General features: G+C 48.1%; 1 protein-coding gene across 1 annotated transcript; it reads right to left on the bottom strand.

Annotated features, from left to right (window-relative positions):
* Positions 1-534: 534 nt before the first annotated feature.
* Positions 535-14,387, bottom strand: arhgef3l (Rho guanine nucleotide exchange factor (GEF) 3, like; the record flags this gene model as incomplete). Its single annotated transcript, XM_071388754.1, is given in 7 exon segments — positions 535-597; positions 1,904-2,062; positions 5,448-5,555; positions 7,880-7,936; positions 10,285-10,341; positions 11,235-11,286; positions 13,416-14,387. Coding segments are annotated over 7 exon segments (549 nt in total), but the record flags the coding sequence as incomplete, so codon positions are not given.
* Positions 14,388-15,484: the final 1,097 nt, after the last annotated feature.

The raw sequence follows: 15,484 nt of genomic DNA, 5'->3' as shown, positions 1-15,484 counted from the left end.
TGAAACACCACAGAGTTAGTTCCTGGTACACCTGAAACACCACAGAGTTAGTTCCTAGTACACCTGAAACACCACAGAGTTAGTTCCTGGTACACCACAGAGTTAGTTCCTGGTACACCTGAAACACCACAGAGTTAGTTCCTGGTACACCTGAAACACCACAGAGTTAGTTCCTGGTACACCACAGAGTTAGTTCCTGGTACACCTGAAACACCACAGAGTTAGTTCCTGGTTCACCTGAAACACCACAGAGTTAGTTCCTGGTACACCTGAAACACCACAGAGTTAGTTCCTAGTACACCTGAAACACCACAGAGTTAGTTCCTGGTACACCACAGAGTTAGTTCCTGGTACACCTGAAACACCACAGAGTTAGTTCCTGGTACACCTGAAACACCACAGAGTTAGTTCCTGGTACACCACAGAGTTAGTTCCTGGTACACCTGAAACACCACAGAGTTAGTTCCTAGTACACCTGAAACACCACAGAGTTAGTTCCTAGTACACCTGGTACACCACAGAGTTAACAGGTACCTTTTTAACCAGACTGAGGTCCTCGATCAGCTGTCTCTCTCCCTCCGTCAACTCATAGATCACCTAGTAGAGAGATAGAGAAGACCCACACACACACACAGAGAGAGAGAGAGAGAGAGAGAAGACAAACACACAGAGAGAGAAAGAGAGAGAGACAGAGAGACAGAGAGTTAGTTTATTTACTGAGCACTGACTCCTACATGAGGGGACACCAGTCAGCTTCTCACTAATACTGCAGCTACAACAGAGCAACGTGGGTTACTACAGACTGTAGATTCTGTTTAAGTCTCGTGGGTTACTACAGACTGTAGATTCTGTTTAAGTCTCATGGGTTACTACAGACTGTAGATTCTGTTTAAGTCTCGTGGGTTACTACAGACTGTAGATTCTGTTTAAGTCTCGTGGGTTACTACAGACTGTAGATTCTGTTTAAGTCTCGTGGGTTACTACAGACTGTAGATTCTGTTTAAGTCTCGTGAGTTACTACAGACTGTAGATTCTGTTTAAGTCTCATGAGTTACTACAGACTGTAGATTCTGTTTAAGTCTCGTGGGTTACTACAGACTGTAGATTCTGTACACAACCATCGTTCACTGAAAACCAAAACACACACACTTCCACAGCAACAGGCACACAGAGGTACCACATTTGATCAGTTAGAATTTCTGAAACAGGAAGTTCTACCAGCTCACTTCCTCTTTCATCTCCCACGGCAGAGGCCTTTAACAGGAAATGAAACCGCAACTGATGCCCCACCCAGACAGGACACCGCACAGTCTCTACTACCCTGTACCACACCACAGCCCCAGGCCTGGGTTAGTGTTGGGCTGGAACAAAACATGCACACCCTGTCCTGTAACTCTCCACAACTACCATAGGAGACCACTTGACCTGATGCAACTTCATAAACAAGTCTACAACCACATCCCAAGATCCTAACTCCCTCCCTGAGTGCATCCCAACATTACCTCCCTTCTCCCAAAGTGTTCACTACTTCCCACAAACCTAAGTATTCACTACTTCCCACAAACCTAAAAGTGTTCACTACTTCCCACAAACCTAAGTGTTCACTACTTCCCACAAACCTAAAAGTGTTCCCTACTTCCCACAAACCTAAAAGTGTTCACTACTTCCCACAAACCTAAAAGTGTTCACTACTTCCCACAAACCTAAAAGTGTTCACTACTTCCTACAAACCTAAAAGTGTTCACTACTTCCTACAAACCTAAACACGGACTAGTGGATTGGTGTAGACACGGACTAGTGGAATGGTGTAAGACTAACCCCTGACCTGCGACCCCTGTAAGACTAACCCCTGACCTGCGACCACTGTAAGACTAACCCCAGACGTCTAACAATAACCCCTGACCTCTTGTCGTTTGATCTCCTTGGCCGTGAGGTCGTGACTGTCCACTGTGTCACTCCAGCATTGGCTACTGCGTCGCCGCGGGAACGACGAGGCCTTCTGCCGCGAGCGAATAGGAGCAGGGGGCAAAGGTCGTGCCTCTGTCCGGAAACTGATGGACCTCTGAGGGGAGAGACACACACACACACACACTAAGGGATGAGACATGCATATTACAAATACATACATATATTTGAGTATATATATATACATATATATGAGTCTCCAGCTTCAGTGATTTTTGCAGTTTGTTCCAGTCATTGGCAGCAGAAAAAGGCGGCCGAAGGAGGAATTGGCTTTGGGGGTGACCAGAGAGATATACCTGCTGGAGCGCGTGCTACGAGTGGGTGTTGCTATGGTGAGCTGAGATAAGGGGCTTTACCTAGCAAAGACATATATAGATGACCTGGAGCCAGTGGGTTTGGCGACAAATATGAATCGAGGGCCAGCCAACGAGCGCATACAGGTCGCAGTGGTGGGTAGTAAATGGGGCTTTGGTAACAAAACGGATGGCACTGTGATAGACTACATCCAGTTTGCTGAGTAGAGTGTTGGAGGCCATTTTGTAAATGACATCACCGAAGTCGAGGATCGGTAGGATAGTCAGTTTAACGAGGGTATGTTTGGCAGCATGAGTGAAGGATGCTTTGTTGCGAAATAGGAAGCCGATTCTAGATTTAATTTTGAATTGGAGGTGCTTAATGTGAGTCTGGAAGGAGAGTTTACAGTCTAACCAGACACCTAGGTATTTGTAGTTACATATATCCACATATTCTAAGTCAGAACCGTCCAGAGTAGTGATGCTAGTCAGGCAGCGAATCGTTTGAAGAGCATGCATTTAGTTTTACTTGCATTTAAGAGCAGTTGGAGGCCACTGTATGGCATTGTATGTATTGTATGTATGGCATTGAAGCTCGCCTGGAGGTTAATTAACACAGTGTCCAAAGGGCCAGAAGTTTACAGAATGCTGCCGTCTGCGTAGAGGTGGATCAGAGAATCACCAGCAGTAAGAGCGACATCATTGACGTATACAGAGAAAAGAGTCGGCTGAGATCGCTGAGATCCTGGTTGAAGACAGCAGAGGTGTATTTGGAGGGCAGGTTGGTCAGGATGATATCTATGACAGTGCCCATGTTTACAGATTTGGGGTTGCACCTGGTAGGTTCATTGATCATTTGTGTGAGATTGAGGGCATCTGGCTTAGATTGTAGGATGGCCGGGGTGTTAAGCATGTCCCAGTTTAGGTCACCTAACAGTACGAACTCTGAAGATCGATGGGGGGCAATCAATTCACATATAGTGTCCAGGGCACAGCTGGGGGCAGAGGGGGGTCTATAACAAGCGGCAACGGTGAGAGACTTGTTTCTGGAAAGGTGGATTTTTAAAAGTAGAAGCTCAAATTGTTTGGGCACAGACCTGGATAGTATGACAGAACTCTGCAGGCTATCTCTGCAGTAGACTGCAACTCCTCCCCCTTTGGCAGTTCTATCTTGTCAGAAAATGTTATAGTTAGGGATGGAAATTTAAGGGTTTTTGGTAGCCTTCCTAAGCCATGATTCAGACACGGCTAGGACATCAGGGTTGGCGGAGTGAGCTAAAGCAGTGAACAACAAACTGAGGGAGGAGGCTTCTAATGTTAACATGCCTGAAACCAAGGCTTTTATGGTTACAGATGTCAACAAATGAGAGCGCCTGGGGAATGGGAGTGGAGCTAGGCACTGCAGGGCCTGGATTCACCTCTACATCACCAGAGGAACAGAGGAAGAGTAGGATAAGGGTACGGCTAAAGGCTATAAGAACTGGTTGTTTAGTGCATCGGGGACAGAGAATAAAAGGAGTAGGTTTCTGGGCGTGGTAGAATAGATTCAAGGCATAATGTACAAACAAAGGTATGGTAGTATGTGAATACAGTGGAGGTAAACCTATGCATTGAGTGATGATGAGAGAGATATTGTCTCTAGAAACATAATTTAAACCAGGTGAGGTCACCGCATGTTTGGGAGGTGGGACTAAAGTTAACTAAGGCGTATTGAGCAGGGCTAGAGGCTCTACTGTGAAATAAGACAGTAATTACTAACCAAAATAGCAATAGACAAGGCATATTGACATTAAGGAGAGGCATGCATAGCAGAGTGATCATAGGGGTCCAGTGAGTAGACCTGCGGGACGGAAACACGGTGATTCAGACAGCTAGCGGGCCGGGGCTAGCAAGCTAGCATACGGGACGTCGCGACGGAAGAAGTCTGTTGTAGCCCCCTCGTGCTGTTATGTTGGCAGACCAGTCGTCATGGATGAGCAGAGCGCCGTGTGGTAAAAGGCTCCAGGCCACTTGGCAGAATTGGTATAGTGACCAAAGAACTTGTCCGATGGACCTCTTCTGCTAAAATGTCCGATAAGCTCTAGACGGCTAGCAGATGGGCATTCAGGTGACGTCGTGACGGAGGAGCCAGTTGAAAAACCCCCTCGGGCAGATTACGTCGGTAGTCCAGTCGTGATGGATCGGCGGGGCTCCGTGTCGGCAGTACAAGGGGTCCAGGCCAATTGGCAAAATAGGAATTGTAGCCCAAGGAGTGGCTGATGGACCTCTTCGGGTAGCCGGGAGATGGGCCAAGCAAAGGCTAGCTCCAGGCTAATTGGTTCTTGCTTCGGGACAGAGACGTTAGCCGGGAGTGGCCACTCGGATAGCAGCTAGCTAGCTGTGATGATCCGCTGTAAAGGTTCAGAGCTTGCGGTAGGAATCTGGAGATGCGGTGGAGAAAAAGCAGTCCGATATGCTCTGAATCGCGCTGTGCAGACTGGCAAGAGTTGTCCTGGCTAAAGGTTAGCTGATGACCGCTTAGCAGTGGTAGCTGACTACTAGCTGGTAGCTAGTTAGCTGGCTAGCTTCTGTTGGGGGTTCTGGTTCTAAAGTAAAGAAAATAGCAGATCCATACCACATTGGGTGAGGCGGGTTGCAGGAGAGTATGTTGAAGTTGAGGTTAAGAAAAATATTTAAAAAATATATGCGAAGAAAAAACACGGAACACGACAAAGACGAGGACAAAGACATCTGACTGCTACGCCATCTTGGAGTCAGCCATTGTATTTGTGCGTGTTCTCTGTGTGTGTGTGTTCTCTCTCTCTCTCTCTCTGTGTGTTCTCTGTGTGTGTGTGTTCTCTCTCTCTCTGTGTGTTCTCTGTGTGTGTGTTTGTTCTCTGTGTGTGTGTGTTCTCTCTCTCTCTCTGTGTGTTCTCTGTGTGTGTGTTTGTTCTCTGTGTGTGCGTGTTCTCTGTGTGTGTGTGTTCTCTCTCTCTCTCTCTGTGTGTTCTCTGTGTGTGTGTTTTCTCTCTCTCTCTCTGTGTGTTCTCTGTGTGTGTGTTTGTTCTCTGTGTGTGCGTGTTCTCTGTGTGTGTGTGTTCTCTCTCTCTCTCTGTGTGTTCTCTGTGTGTGTGTTTGTTCTCTGTGTGTGTGTTTGTTCTCTCTCTGTGTGTGTGTGTGTGTGTGTGTGTGTGTGTGTGTGTGTGTTACCGTTATGCTCTTTCCCAGGCGTTTCAGGGCAGGTGTTTTGACAGGGGTGATGATGCCTGTGACTCCTCCCCCTTTCCCCACCGGCTTAACCCTTTTATTGCTGGGCTCCTGCAGAGACATGGGACATACAGTACCTCAGAGACATACAGTACCTCAGAGACATACAGTACCTCAGAGACACCGAACGTACAGTACCTCAGAGACATACAGTACCTCAGAGACATACAGTACCTCAGAGACATACAGTACCTCAGAGACACGGAACGTACAGTACCTCAGAGACATACAGTACCTCAGAGACATACAGTACCTCAGAGACATACAGTACCTCAGAGACACACAGTACCTCAGAGACATACAGTACCTCAGAGACGTGCAGTACCTCAGAGACGTACAGTACCTCAGAGACGTACAGTACCTCAGAGACGTACAGTACCTCAGAGACGTACAGTACCTCAGAGACATACAGTACCTCAGAGACGTACAGTACCTCAGAGACGTACAGTACCTCAGAGACGTACAGTACCTCAGAGACATACAGTACCTCAGAGACATACAGTACCTCAGAGACATACAGTACCTCAGAGACATACAGTACCTCAGAGACATACAGTACCTCAGAGACACGGAACGTACAGTACCTCAGAGACATACAGTACCTCAGAGACATGCAGTACCTCAGAGACATACAGTACCTCAGAGACACGGAACGTACAGTACCTCAGAGACATACAGTACCTCAGAGACGTGCAGTACCTCAGAGACGCGCAGTACCTCAGAGACGCGCAGTACCTCAGAGACGTGCAGTACCTCAGAGACGTACAGTACCTCAGAGACGTACAGTACCTCAGAGACGTACAGTACCTCAGAGACGTACAGTACCTCAGAGACGTACAGTACCTCAGAGACGTACAGTACCTCAGAGACGTGCAGTACCTCAGAGACGTGCAGTACCTCAGAGACATGCAGTACCTCAGAGACACGCAGTACCTCAGAGACACGCAGTACCTCAGAGACACGCAGTACCTCAGAGACACGCAGTACCTCAGAGACACGCAGTACCTCAGAGACACGCAGTACCTCAGAGACACGCAGTACCTCAGAGACACGCAGTACCTCAGAGACACGCAGTACCTCAGAGACACGCAGTACCTCAGAGACACGCAGTACCTCAGAGACACGCAGTACCTCAGAGACACGCAGTACCTCAGAGACACGCAGTACCTCAGAGACACGCAGTACCTCAGAGACACGCAGTACCTCAGAGACACGCAGTACCTCAGAGACATGCAGTACCTCAGAGACGTACAGTACCTCAGAGACATGCAGTACCTCAGAGACATGCAGTACCTCAGAGACACGCAGTACCTCAGAGACACGCAGTACCTCAGAGACACGCAGTACCTCAGAGACACGCAGTACCTCAGAGACATACAGTACCTCAGACACACGGAACATACAGTACCTCAGACACACGGAACATACAGTACCTCAGACACACAGTACCTCATAGACACTACACCTCCCCGTGGTTGACGTCATCCCCTAGCCGTTAGACTACACCTCCCCGTGGTTGACATCATCCCCTAGCCGTTAGACTACACCTCCCCGTGGTTGACACGTCATCCCCTAGCCGTTAGACTACACCTCCCCGTGGTTGACACGTCATCCCCTAGCCGTTAGACTACACCTCCCCGTGGTTGACACATCATCCCCTAGCCGTTAGACTACACCTCCCCGTGGTTGACACGTCATCCCCTAGCCGTTAGACTACACCTCCCCGTGGTTGACACGTCATCCCCTAGCCGTTAGACTACACCTCCCCGTGGTTGACGTCATCCCCTAGCCGTTAGACTACACCTCCCCGTGGTTGACGTCATCCCCTAGCCGTTAGACTACACCTCCCCATGGTTGACACGTCATCCCCTAGCCGTTAGACTACACCTCCCCGTGGTTGACACATCATCCCCTAGCCGTTAGACTACACCTCCCCGTGGTTGACACATCATCCCCTAGCCGTTAGACTACACCTCCCCGTGGTTGACATCATCCCCTAGCCGTTAGACTACACCTCCCCGTGGTTGACACGTCATCCCCTAGCCGTTAGACTACACCTCCCCGTGGTTGACACGTCATCCCCTAGCCGTTAGACTACACCTCCCCGTGGTTGACATCATCCCCTAGCCGTTAGACTACACCTCCCCATGGTTGACACGTCATCCCCTAGCCGTTAGACTACACCTCCCCGTGGTTGACACATCATCCCCTAGCCGTTAGACTACACCTCCCCGTGGTTGACACATCATCCCCTAGCCGTTAGACTACACCTCCCCATGGTTGACACGTCATCCCCTAGCCGTTAGACTACACCTCCCCGTGGTTGACACGTCATCCCCTAGCCGTTTGGCTGACACGTCATACAGCACACACACCTCGGAGTCCTTCATCAGGTCTGACGTCATATCGTCATCATCATCATCCTCGTCATCCTGCCAGAAAAAACCAATCCCAGAAGAGAATGAAGTCAGTCAAAATCAAAGTTTACTGGTCACGTACACATGCAGCAAGATGATTAAACCAGAAAATATATATACATTAATTAAGAAATATCAGAACGAGCAATGTCAGAGACCCGAATATAAATATATACATATAATATCAATCAATCAATGAGCTAGAGCGAGATAGAGACAGAAAGAGGAGAGATGGCTAGAGAGAGATGGCTAGAGAGAGAGATGGCGAGAGAGAGAGATAGACAGAAAGAGGAGAGATGGCTAGAGAGAGAGATAGACAGAAAGAGGAGAGATGGCTAGAGAGAGATGGAGAGAGAGAGATGGCGAGAGAGAGAGATAGACAGAAAGAGGAGAGATGGCTAGAGAGAGAGATAGACAGAAAGAGGAGAGATGGCTAGAGAGATGGCGAGAGAGAGAGATAGACAGAAAGAGGAGAGATGGCTAGAGAGAGAGATAGACAGAAAGAGGAGAGATGGCTAGAGAGAGAGATAGACAGAAAGAGGAGAGATGGCTAGAGAGAGATGGCGAGAGAGAGAGATGGCGAGAGAGAGAGATGGCGAGAGAGAGAGATGGCGAGAGAGAGAGATGGCGAGAGAGATGGATGGCTAGAGAGAGAGATGGCTAGGGAGAGAGATGGCTACAGAGAGATGGCTAGAGAGAAAGATGGCTAGAGAGAGATGGCTAGAGAGAGATGGCTAGAGAGAGATGGCTAGAGAGAGAGATGGCTAGAGAGAGAGATGGCTAGAGAGAGATGGCTAGAGAGAGATGGCTAGAGAGAGATGGCTAGAGAGAGATGGCTAGAGAGAGATGGCTAGAGAGAGAGATGGCTAGGGAGAGATGGAGTTGGCTAGAGAGAGAGAGAGAGAGAGAGATGGCTAGAGAGAGAGAGATGGCTAGAGAGAGAGAGATGGCTAGAGAGAGATGGCTAGAGAGAGATGGCTAGAGAGAGATGGCTAGAGAGAGATGGCTAGAGAGAGATGGCTAGAGAGAGATGGCTAGAGAGAGATGGCTAGAGAGAGATGGCTAGAGAGAGATGGCGAGAGAGAGAGATGGCGAGAGAGAGAGATGGCGAGAGAGAGAGATGGCGAGAGAGAGAGATGGCGAGAGAGAGAGATGGCGCGAGAGAGAGAGATGGCGAGAGAGAGAGAGATGGCGAGAGAGATGGCTAGAGAGAGAGAGATGGCTAGAGAGAGAGAGATGGCTAGAGAGAGAGAGATGGCTAGAGAGAGAGAGATGGCTAGAGAGAGATGGCTAGCGAGAGATGGCTAGAGAGAGATGGCTAGAGAGAGATGGCTAGAGAGAGATGGCTAGAGAGAGATGGCTAGAGAGAGATGGCTAGAGAGAGAGATGGCGAGAGAGAGAGATGGCGAGAGAGAGAGATGGCGAGAGAGAGAGATGGCGAGAGAGAGAGATGGCGAGAGAGAGAGATGGCGAGAGAGAGAGATGGCGAGAGAGAGAGATGGCGAGAGAGAGAGATGGCGAGAGAGAGAGATGGCTAGAGAGATGGCTAGAGAGAGAGATGGCTAGAGAGAGAGATGGCTAGAGAGAGAGACAGAAGATAGTTGCAGGCTCAGTTCCTGTTTCCTGTGCGAGTCTCTAGAAGAGGAAGACTAGTTGAGTCAAATCTGAAATGGCTGCCGTAACCCTTAGTTACCACATCTACTACAGCTGCTAGTGACTGAAACACAAGACTTTTAACTTGTTATCTATTTAATATTAGTGACTGGACTATTCACACATTTTACTATTAAAAGTTATTAAAAACAATATATGCAACACTAGTGTGTCTAGACTGAGAAATGTGGTGTGTGTGTGTGTGTGTGTGTTTCTGTTTGTCTGTGTGTGTGTGTGTGTGTGTTTCTGTTTGTCTGTGTGTGTGTGTGTGGGGGGGGAGTGTTTCTGTTTGTCTGTGTGTGTGGGGGGAGGGGGGGACTGTGTGTCTGTGTGTGTGTGTCTGTGTGTGTGTTTTTCTGTTTGTGTGTGTGTGTGTGTTAGCACCATAATGAAAACCTATCCTGTCCGTTCAGCTATCAGCGATGAGAGGAAAACGCGTTTCAGAGACAGAGGATGAACAGAGGGTTCGGTGTCCCTGTTTCTGTCTCAACAGCCTGTTCTGCTGAGGTTTCTGTCTCTGTCTCTGTTCAAGTCTGTGACTGCAGAGGCGACACTCAGTTTCCGCTAAAACAGACAGAGAGCGAGAAAGAGATTGATGAAGAGGGGGAGAGAGAGAGAGAAACAGCGAGAGGAAAAGAGAGAGCCAGGAAGTGTATAACGGAGATAGAGAGCAAGATGTAGATAGGATTCTGAGGCGGCATATCACTCACTCTGTCCTCTGTGATTCTGACGATGGTCTCAGAACCTGGATCCTGCTTCCTCTTTTTCTACACAGACACACAATAACTTAGTGAGACAGAGACCAATCAGGGGCTCTGAAAGTGGTCAGTATATCAATATCAAATCATTTCTGATAACTATGAAGTACCTGACTGAAAACTAGGAAGTACCTGACTGTGAAAACTAGGAAGTACCTGACTGTGAAAACTATGAAGTACCTGACTGTGAAAACTATGAAGTACCTGACTGTGAAAACTATGAAGTATCTGACTGTGAAAACTATGAAGTACCTGACTGTGAAAACTATGAAGTATCTGACTGTGATTGTTTTCAATTAAAATGGGAAAAAATAAACAAAAAATAGCACAATTACCACGGGGACTTGAATGAATATTACTAACATCAAATTAAACAACTTTCGGCCAAGGGATCCGTGGAATACAATTATAGTGTATAATACTTAATAATATAATTAATCTGCTATTTCTGTTCTTAACCCTGGGCAACATGGGTCTAGGAAACTCACAGGGATATTGGTATCCACGGTACTCAATTCTTTTTTTTATACATAAATGTACTGTCATTTATTAAGCTTTAAAATTGCAAAGTTCTCTCTGCCTCGTGGCAAAATGTGTAGAATTGCAGGATATTAGCTTCAAAAGCTGCAACAACAAATCTCTCTGCCCCATGACAAAAAATGTGTGGAATTGCAGGAAATGAGTTTGAAAAGTGATAAAAGTTCTCTCCGACGCCAAGAGCAAAGCCTTCTAAAAGTTATTTCTCTAGACCCTAGACGTTCAGCCATGCAGTCGTCATAGTAAAAAAACTCCTTGTAGACAATTTTTTATTTTACTACACTTGAGTTGTGGTTCTGGTTATGATGGGGGGGGTCTGATGAATGTGCTGCTCAAATTCAAGGTAAGCAACATGAGAAACTTACTCCTGCATGGTCTGGGGGGCTGGTGGAGGGGGTAGCCCGTTGTACATCAGACCTACAAAACACATCAAAGGTCATAACACAGAGAGACAGAATGATGGTAAACGTGCACTGCAATGTTAATATGGTCATTAGAGCAGAAGACAGAAAGCACAGTGAGAACCAGGAAGCTACCTTTAGACCAACCCCCGGCCTCGTTAACATGCAGCTCTCCTCCAGGGCCTCGTCCCAATACTATTTACATGCATCCCTCGTCCAGGGCCTCGTCCCAATACTGCTAACATGCATCCCTCCTCCAGGGCCTCGTCCCAATACTATTTACATGCATCCCTCGTCCAGGGCCTCGTCCCAATACTACTAACATGCATCCCTCCTCCAGGGCCTCGTCCCAATACTACTAACATGCATCCCTCGTCCAGGTCCTCATCCCAATACTACTTACATGGGGGCCTCGTCCCAATACTACTAACACGCAGCCCTCGTCCAGGGCCTCGTCCCAATACTACTAACATGCATCCCTCCTCCAGGGCCTCGTCCCAATACCACTAACATGCATCCCTCCTCCAGGGCCTCGTCCCAATACTACTAACATGCATCCCTCCTCCAGGGCCTCGTCCCAATACTGCTAACATGCAGCCCTCCTCCAGGGCCTCGTCCCAATACTACTAACATGGGGGCCTCGTCCCAATACTGCTAACATGCATCCCTCCTCCAGGGCCTCGTCCCAATACTACTAACATGGGGGCCTCGTCCCAATACTGCTAACATGCAGCCCTCCTCCAGGGCCTCGTCCCAATACTACTAACATGGGGGCCTCGTCCCAATACTGCTAACATGCATCCCTCCTCCAGGGCCTCGTCCCAATACTGCTAACATGCAGCCCTCCTCCAGGGCCTCGTCCCAATACTACTAACATGGGCCTCGTCCCAATACTGCTAACATGCATCCCTCCTCCAGGGCCTCGTCCCAATACTACTAACATGGGGGCCTCGTCCCAATACTGCTAACATGCAGCCCTCCTCCAGGGCCTCGTCCCAATACTACTAACATGGGGGCCTCGTCCCAATACTGCTAACATGCATCCCTCCTCCAGGGCCTCGTCCCAATACTACTAACATGGGGGCCTCGTCCCAATACTACTTACATGGGGGCCTCGTCCCAATACTGCTAACATGCATCCCTCATCCAGGGCCTCGTCCCAATACTACTAACATGGGGGCCTCGTCCCAATACTACTAACATGCAGCCCTCATCCAGGGCCTCGTCCCAATACTGCTAACATGCATCCCTCATCCAGGGCCTCGTCCCAATACTACTAACATGGGGGCCTCGTCCCAATACTACTAACATGGGGGCCTCGTCCCAATACTACTAACATGGGGGCCTCGTCCCAATACTGCTAACATGCAGCCCTCCTCCAGGGCCTCGTCCCAATACTACTAACATGCAGCCCTCCTCCAGGGCCTCGTCCCAATACTACTAACATGGGGGCCTCGTCCCAATACTGCTAACATGCATCCCTCCTCCAGGGCCTCGTCCCAATACTACTAACATGGGGGCCTCGTCCCAATACTACTTACATGGGGGCCTCGTCCCAATACTGCTAACATGCATCCCTCATCCAGGGCCTCGTCCCAATACTACTAACATGGGGGCCTCGTCCCAATACTACTAACATGCAGCCCTCATCCAGGGCCTCGTCCCAATACTGCTAACATGCATCCCTCATCCAGGGCCTCGTCCCAATACTACTAACATGGGGGCCTCGTCCCAATACTACTAACATGGGGGCCTCGTCCCAATACTACTAACATGGGGGCCTCGTCCCAATACTGCTAACATGCAGCCCTCCTCCAGGGCCTCGTCCCAATACTACTAACATGCAGCCCTCCTCCAGGGCCTCGTCCCAATACTACTAACATGCAGCCCTCCTCTCACTTCTTCCTTGAATCTCTAATCTGCTCTGTGACATGAAAAAGTAAGTGTCCGGTCCATCTTCAATAGTCAGTAAGACCAAGGAAGTAGGATAGGCATTTGAGATATTGGAACAAGGTCCATTTTAATAACCCCAGCAGACAAAACCTCGTAACAATGCTCTATATGACATCGGGTAGGGTGAGAGAGGAAAGGGAGAGCTCAGTGAGGGGAAACAAGAGTCTGAAAGAGAAAAACAAGAGAACATACCAGGAAGTCCGAGTGTAGCCTTCAGTCTCATCTCTCTCCATCATCCCTCGCATCAAAGCATCGTCTCCAACACACAGACCATCCTCCACAAGACACTCTTTTAAACACAAGTTAAAATAACACCTGTATTCTAACCTCAGTCCTCTCCTTTCACTACGATCACCTGTCGCTCATCTATTCTGTTTCTTCCCAGAAACAGCGAGAGAGAGAGAGAACAGACTCCTCCCTTCCTCCCCCTCTCTTCCTCTTGCTCTCTCGTACCAAAACCACATCCTCTGACAGAACATCTTCATGTATCCGCTGTGTTCGGTTTCCAACACGAGGCGACTGAACCCAGGTTAACACTACTGACTCACACTGTACAGATGACTGGTCAATGAAATGCATCAGAAATACTGATCATAGACTCATGACAAGTGTTGTCAGATACAGGAAGTGAGCCAGTTGGCCTAGTTCATCAGAAATACTGATCATAGAATCATGACAAGTGTTGTCAGATACAGGAAGTGAGCCAGTTGGCCTAGTTCATCAGAAATACTGATCATAGAATCATGACAAGTGTTGTCAGATACAGGAAGTGAGCCAGTTGGCCTAGTTCATCAGAAATACTGATCATAGAATCATGACAGTTTTCAGCATCATATTGGTTCCTCTAGCCTGGTTAGAGGTCATATCTAGAGATACACATGCTGAGTTTACACAGGCAGCCAAATTCTGACATTTATTTACTAATTGCATCTTTTGACTGATCAGATTACCTCTCTGTAAATACATGACCGGGTAATGGGTCCCTCTCTGTAAATACATGACCAGGTTATAGGTCCCTCTCTGTAAATACATTATCAATGTAATATCACTAGCCCTGGGCGAACCATTAATACATATCACTAGCCCTGGGTGAATCATTAATACATATCACTAGCCCTGGGTGAACCGTTAATACATATCACTAGCCCTGGGTGAACCGTTAATACATATCACTGGCCCTGGGTGAATCATTAATACATATCACTAGCCCTGGGTGAACCGTTAATATATATCACTAGCCCTGGGTGAACCGTTAATACATATCACTGGCCCTGGGTGAACCGTTAATACATATCACTAGCCCTGGGTGAACCGTTAATACATATCACTGGCCCTGGGTGAACCGTTAATACATATCACTGGCCCTGGGTGAACCGTTAATACATATCACTGGCCCTGGGTGAACCGTTAATACATATCACTAGCCCTGGGTGAACCGTTAATACATATCACTGGCCCTGGGTGAACCGTTAATACATATCACTAGCCCTGGGTGAACCGTTAATACATATCACTGGCCCTGGGTGAACCGTTAATACATATCACTGGCCCTGGGTGAACCGTTAATACATATCACTGGCCCTGGGTGAACCGTTAATACATATCACTGGCCCTGGGTGAACCGTTAATACATATCACTAGCCCTGGGTGAACCGTTAATACATATCACTAGCCCTGGGTGAACCGTTAATACATATCACTAGCCCTGGGTGAACCGTTAATACATATCACTAGCCCTGGGTGAACCATTAATACATATCACTGGCCCTGGGTGAACCGTTAATACATATCACTGGCCCTGGGTGAACCGTTAATACATATCACTGGCCCTGGGTGAACCGTTAATACATATCACTAGCCCTGGGTGAACCGTTAATACATATCACTAGCCCTGGGTGAACCGTTAATACATATCACTAGCCCTGGGTGAACCATTAATACATATCACTGGCCCTGGGTGAACCATTAATACATATCACTGGCCCTGGGTGAACCATTAATACATATCACTGGCCCTGGGTGAACCGTTAATACATATCACTAGCCCTGGGTGAACCATTAATACATATCACTGGCCCTGGGTGAACCGTTAATACATATCACTAGCCCTGGGTGAACCGTTAATACATATCACTAGCCCTGGGTGAACCGTTAATACATATCACTGGCCCTGGGTGAACCATTAATACATATCACTGGCCCTGGGTGAACCGTTAATACATATCACTAGCCCTGGGTGAACCGTTAATACATATCACTAG

The sequence above is a fragment of the Salvelinus alpinus genome, unplaced genomic scaffold, assembly GCF_045679555.1.
Source record: "Salvelinus alpinus unplaced genomic scaffold, SLU_Salpinus.1 scaffold_365, whole genome shotgun sequence".
NCBI classification, from domain to species: Eukaryota; Metazoa; Chordata; class Actinopteri; order Salmoniformes; family Salmonidae; genus Salvelinus; species Salvelinus alpinus.
The sequence above is the reverse complement of the archived record's forward strand: the minus strand, read 5'-3'. Positions and strand labels throughout refer to the sequence as shown.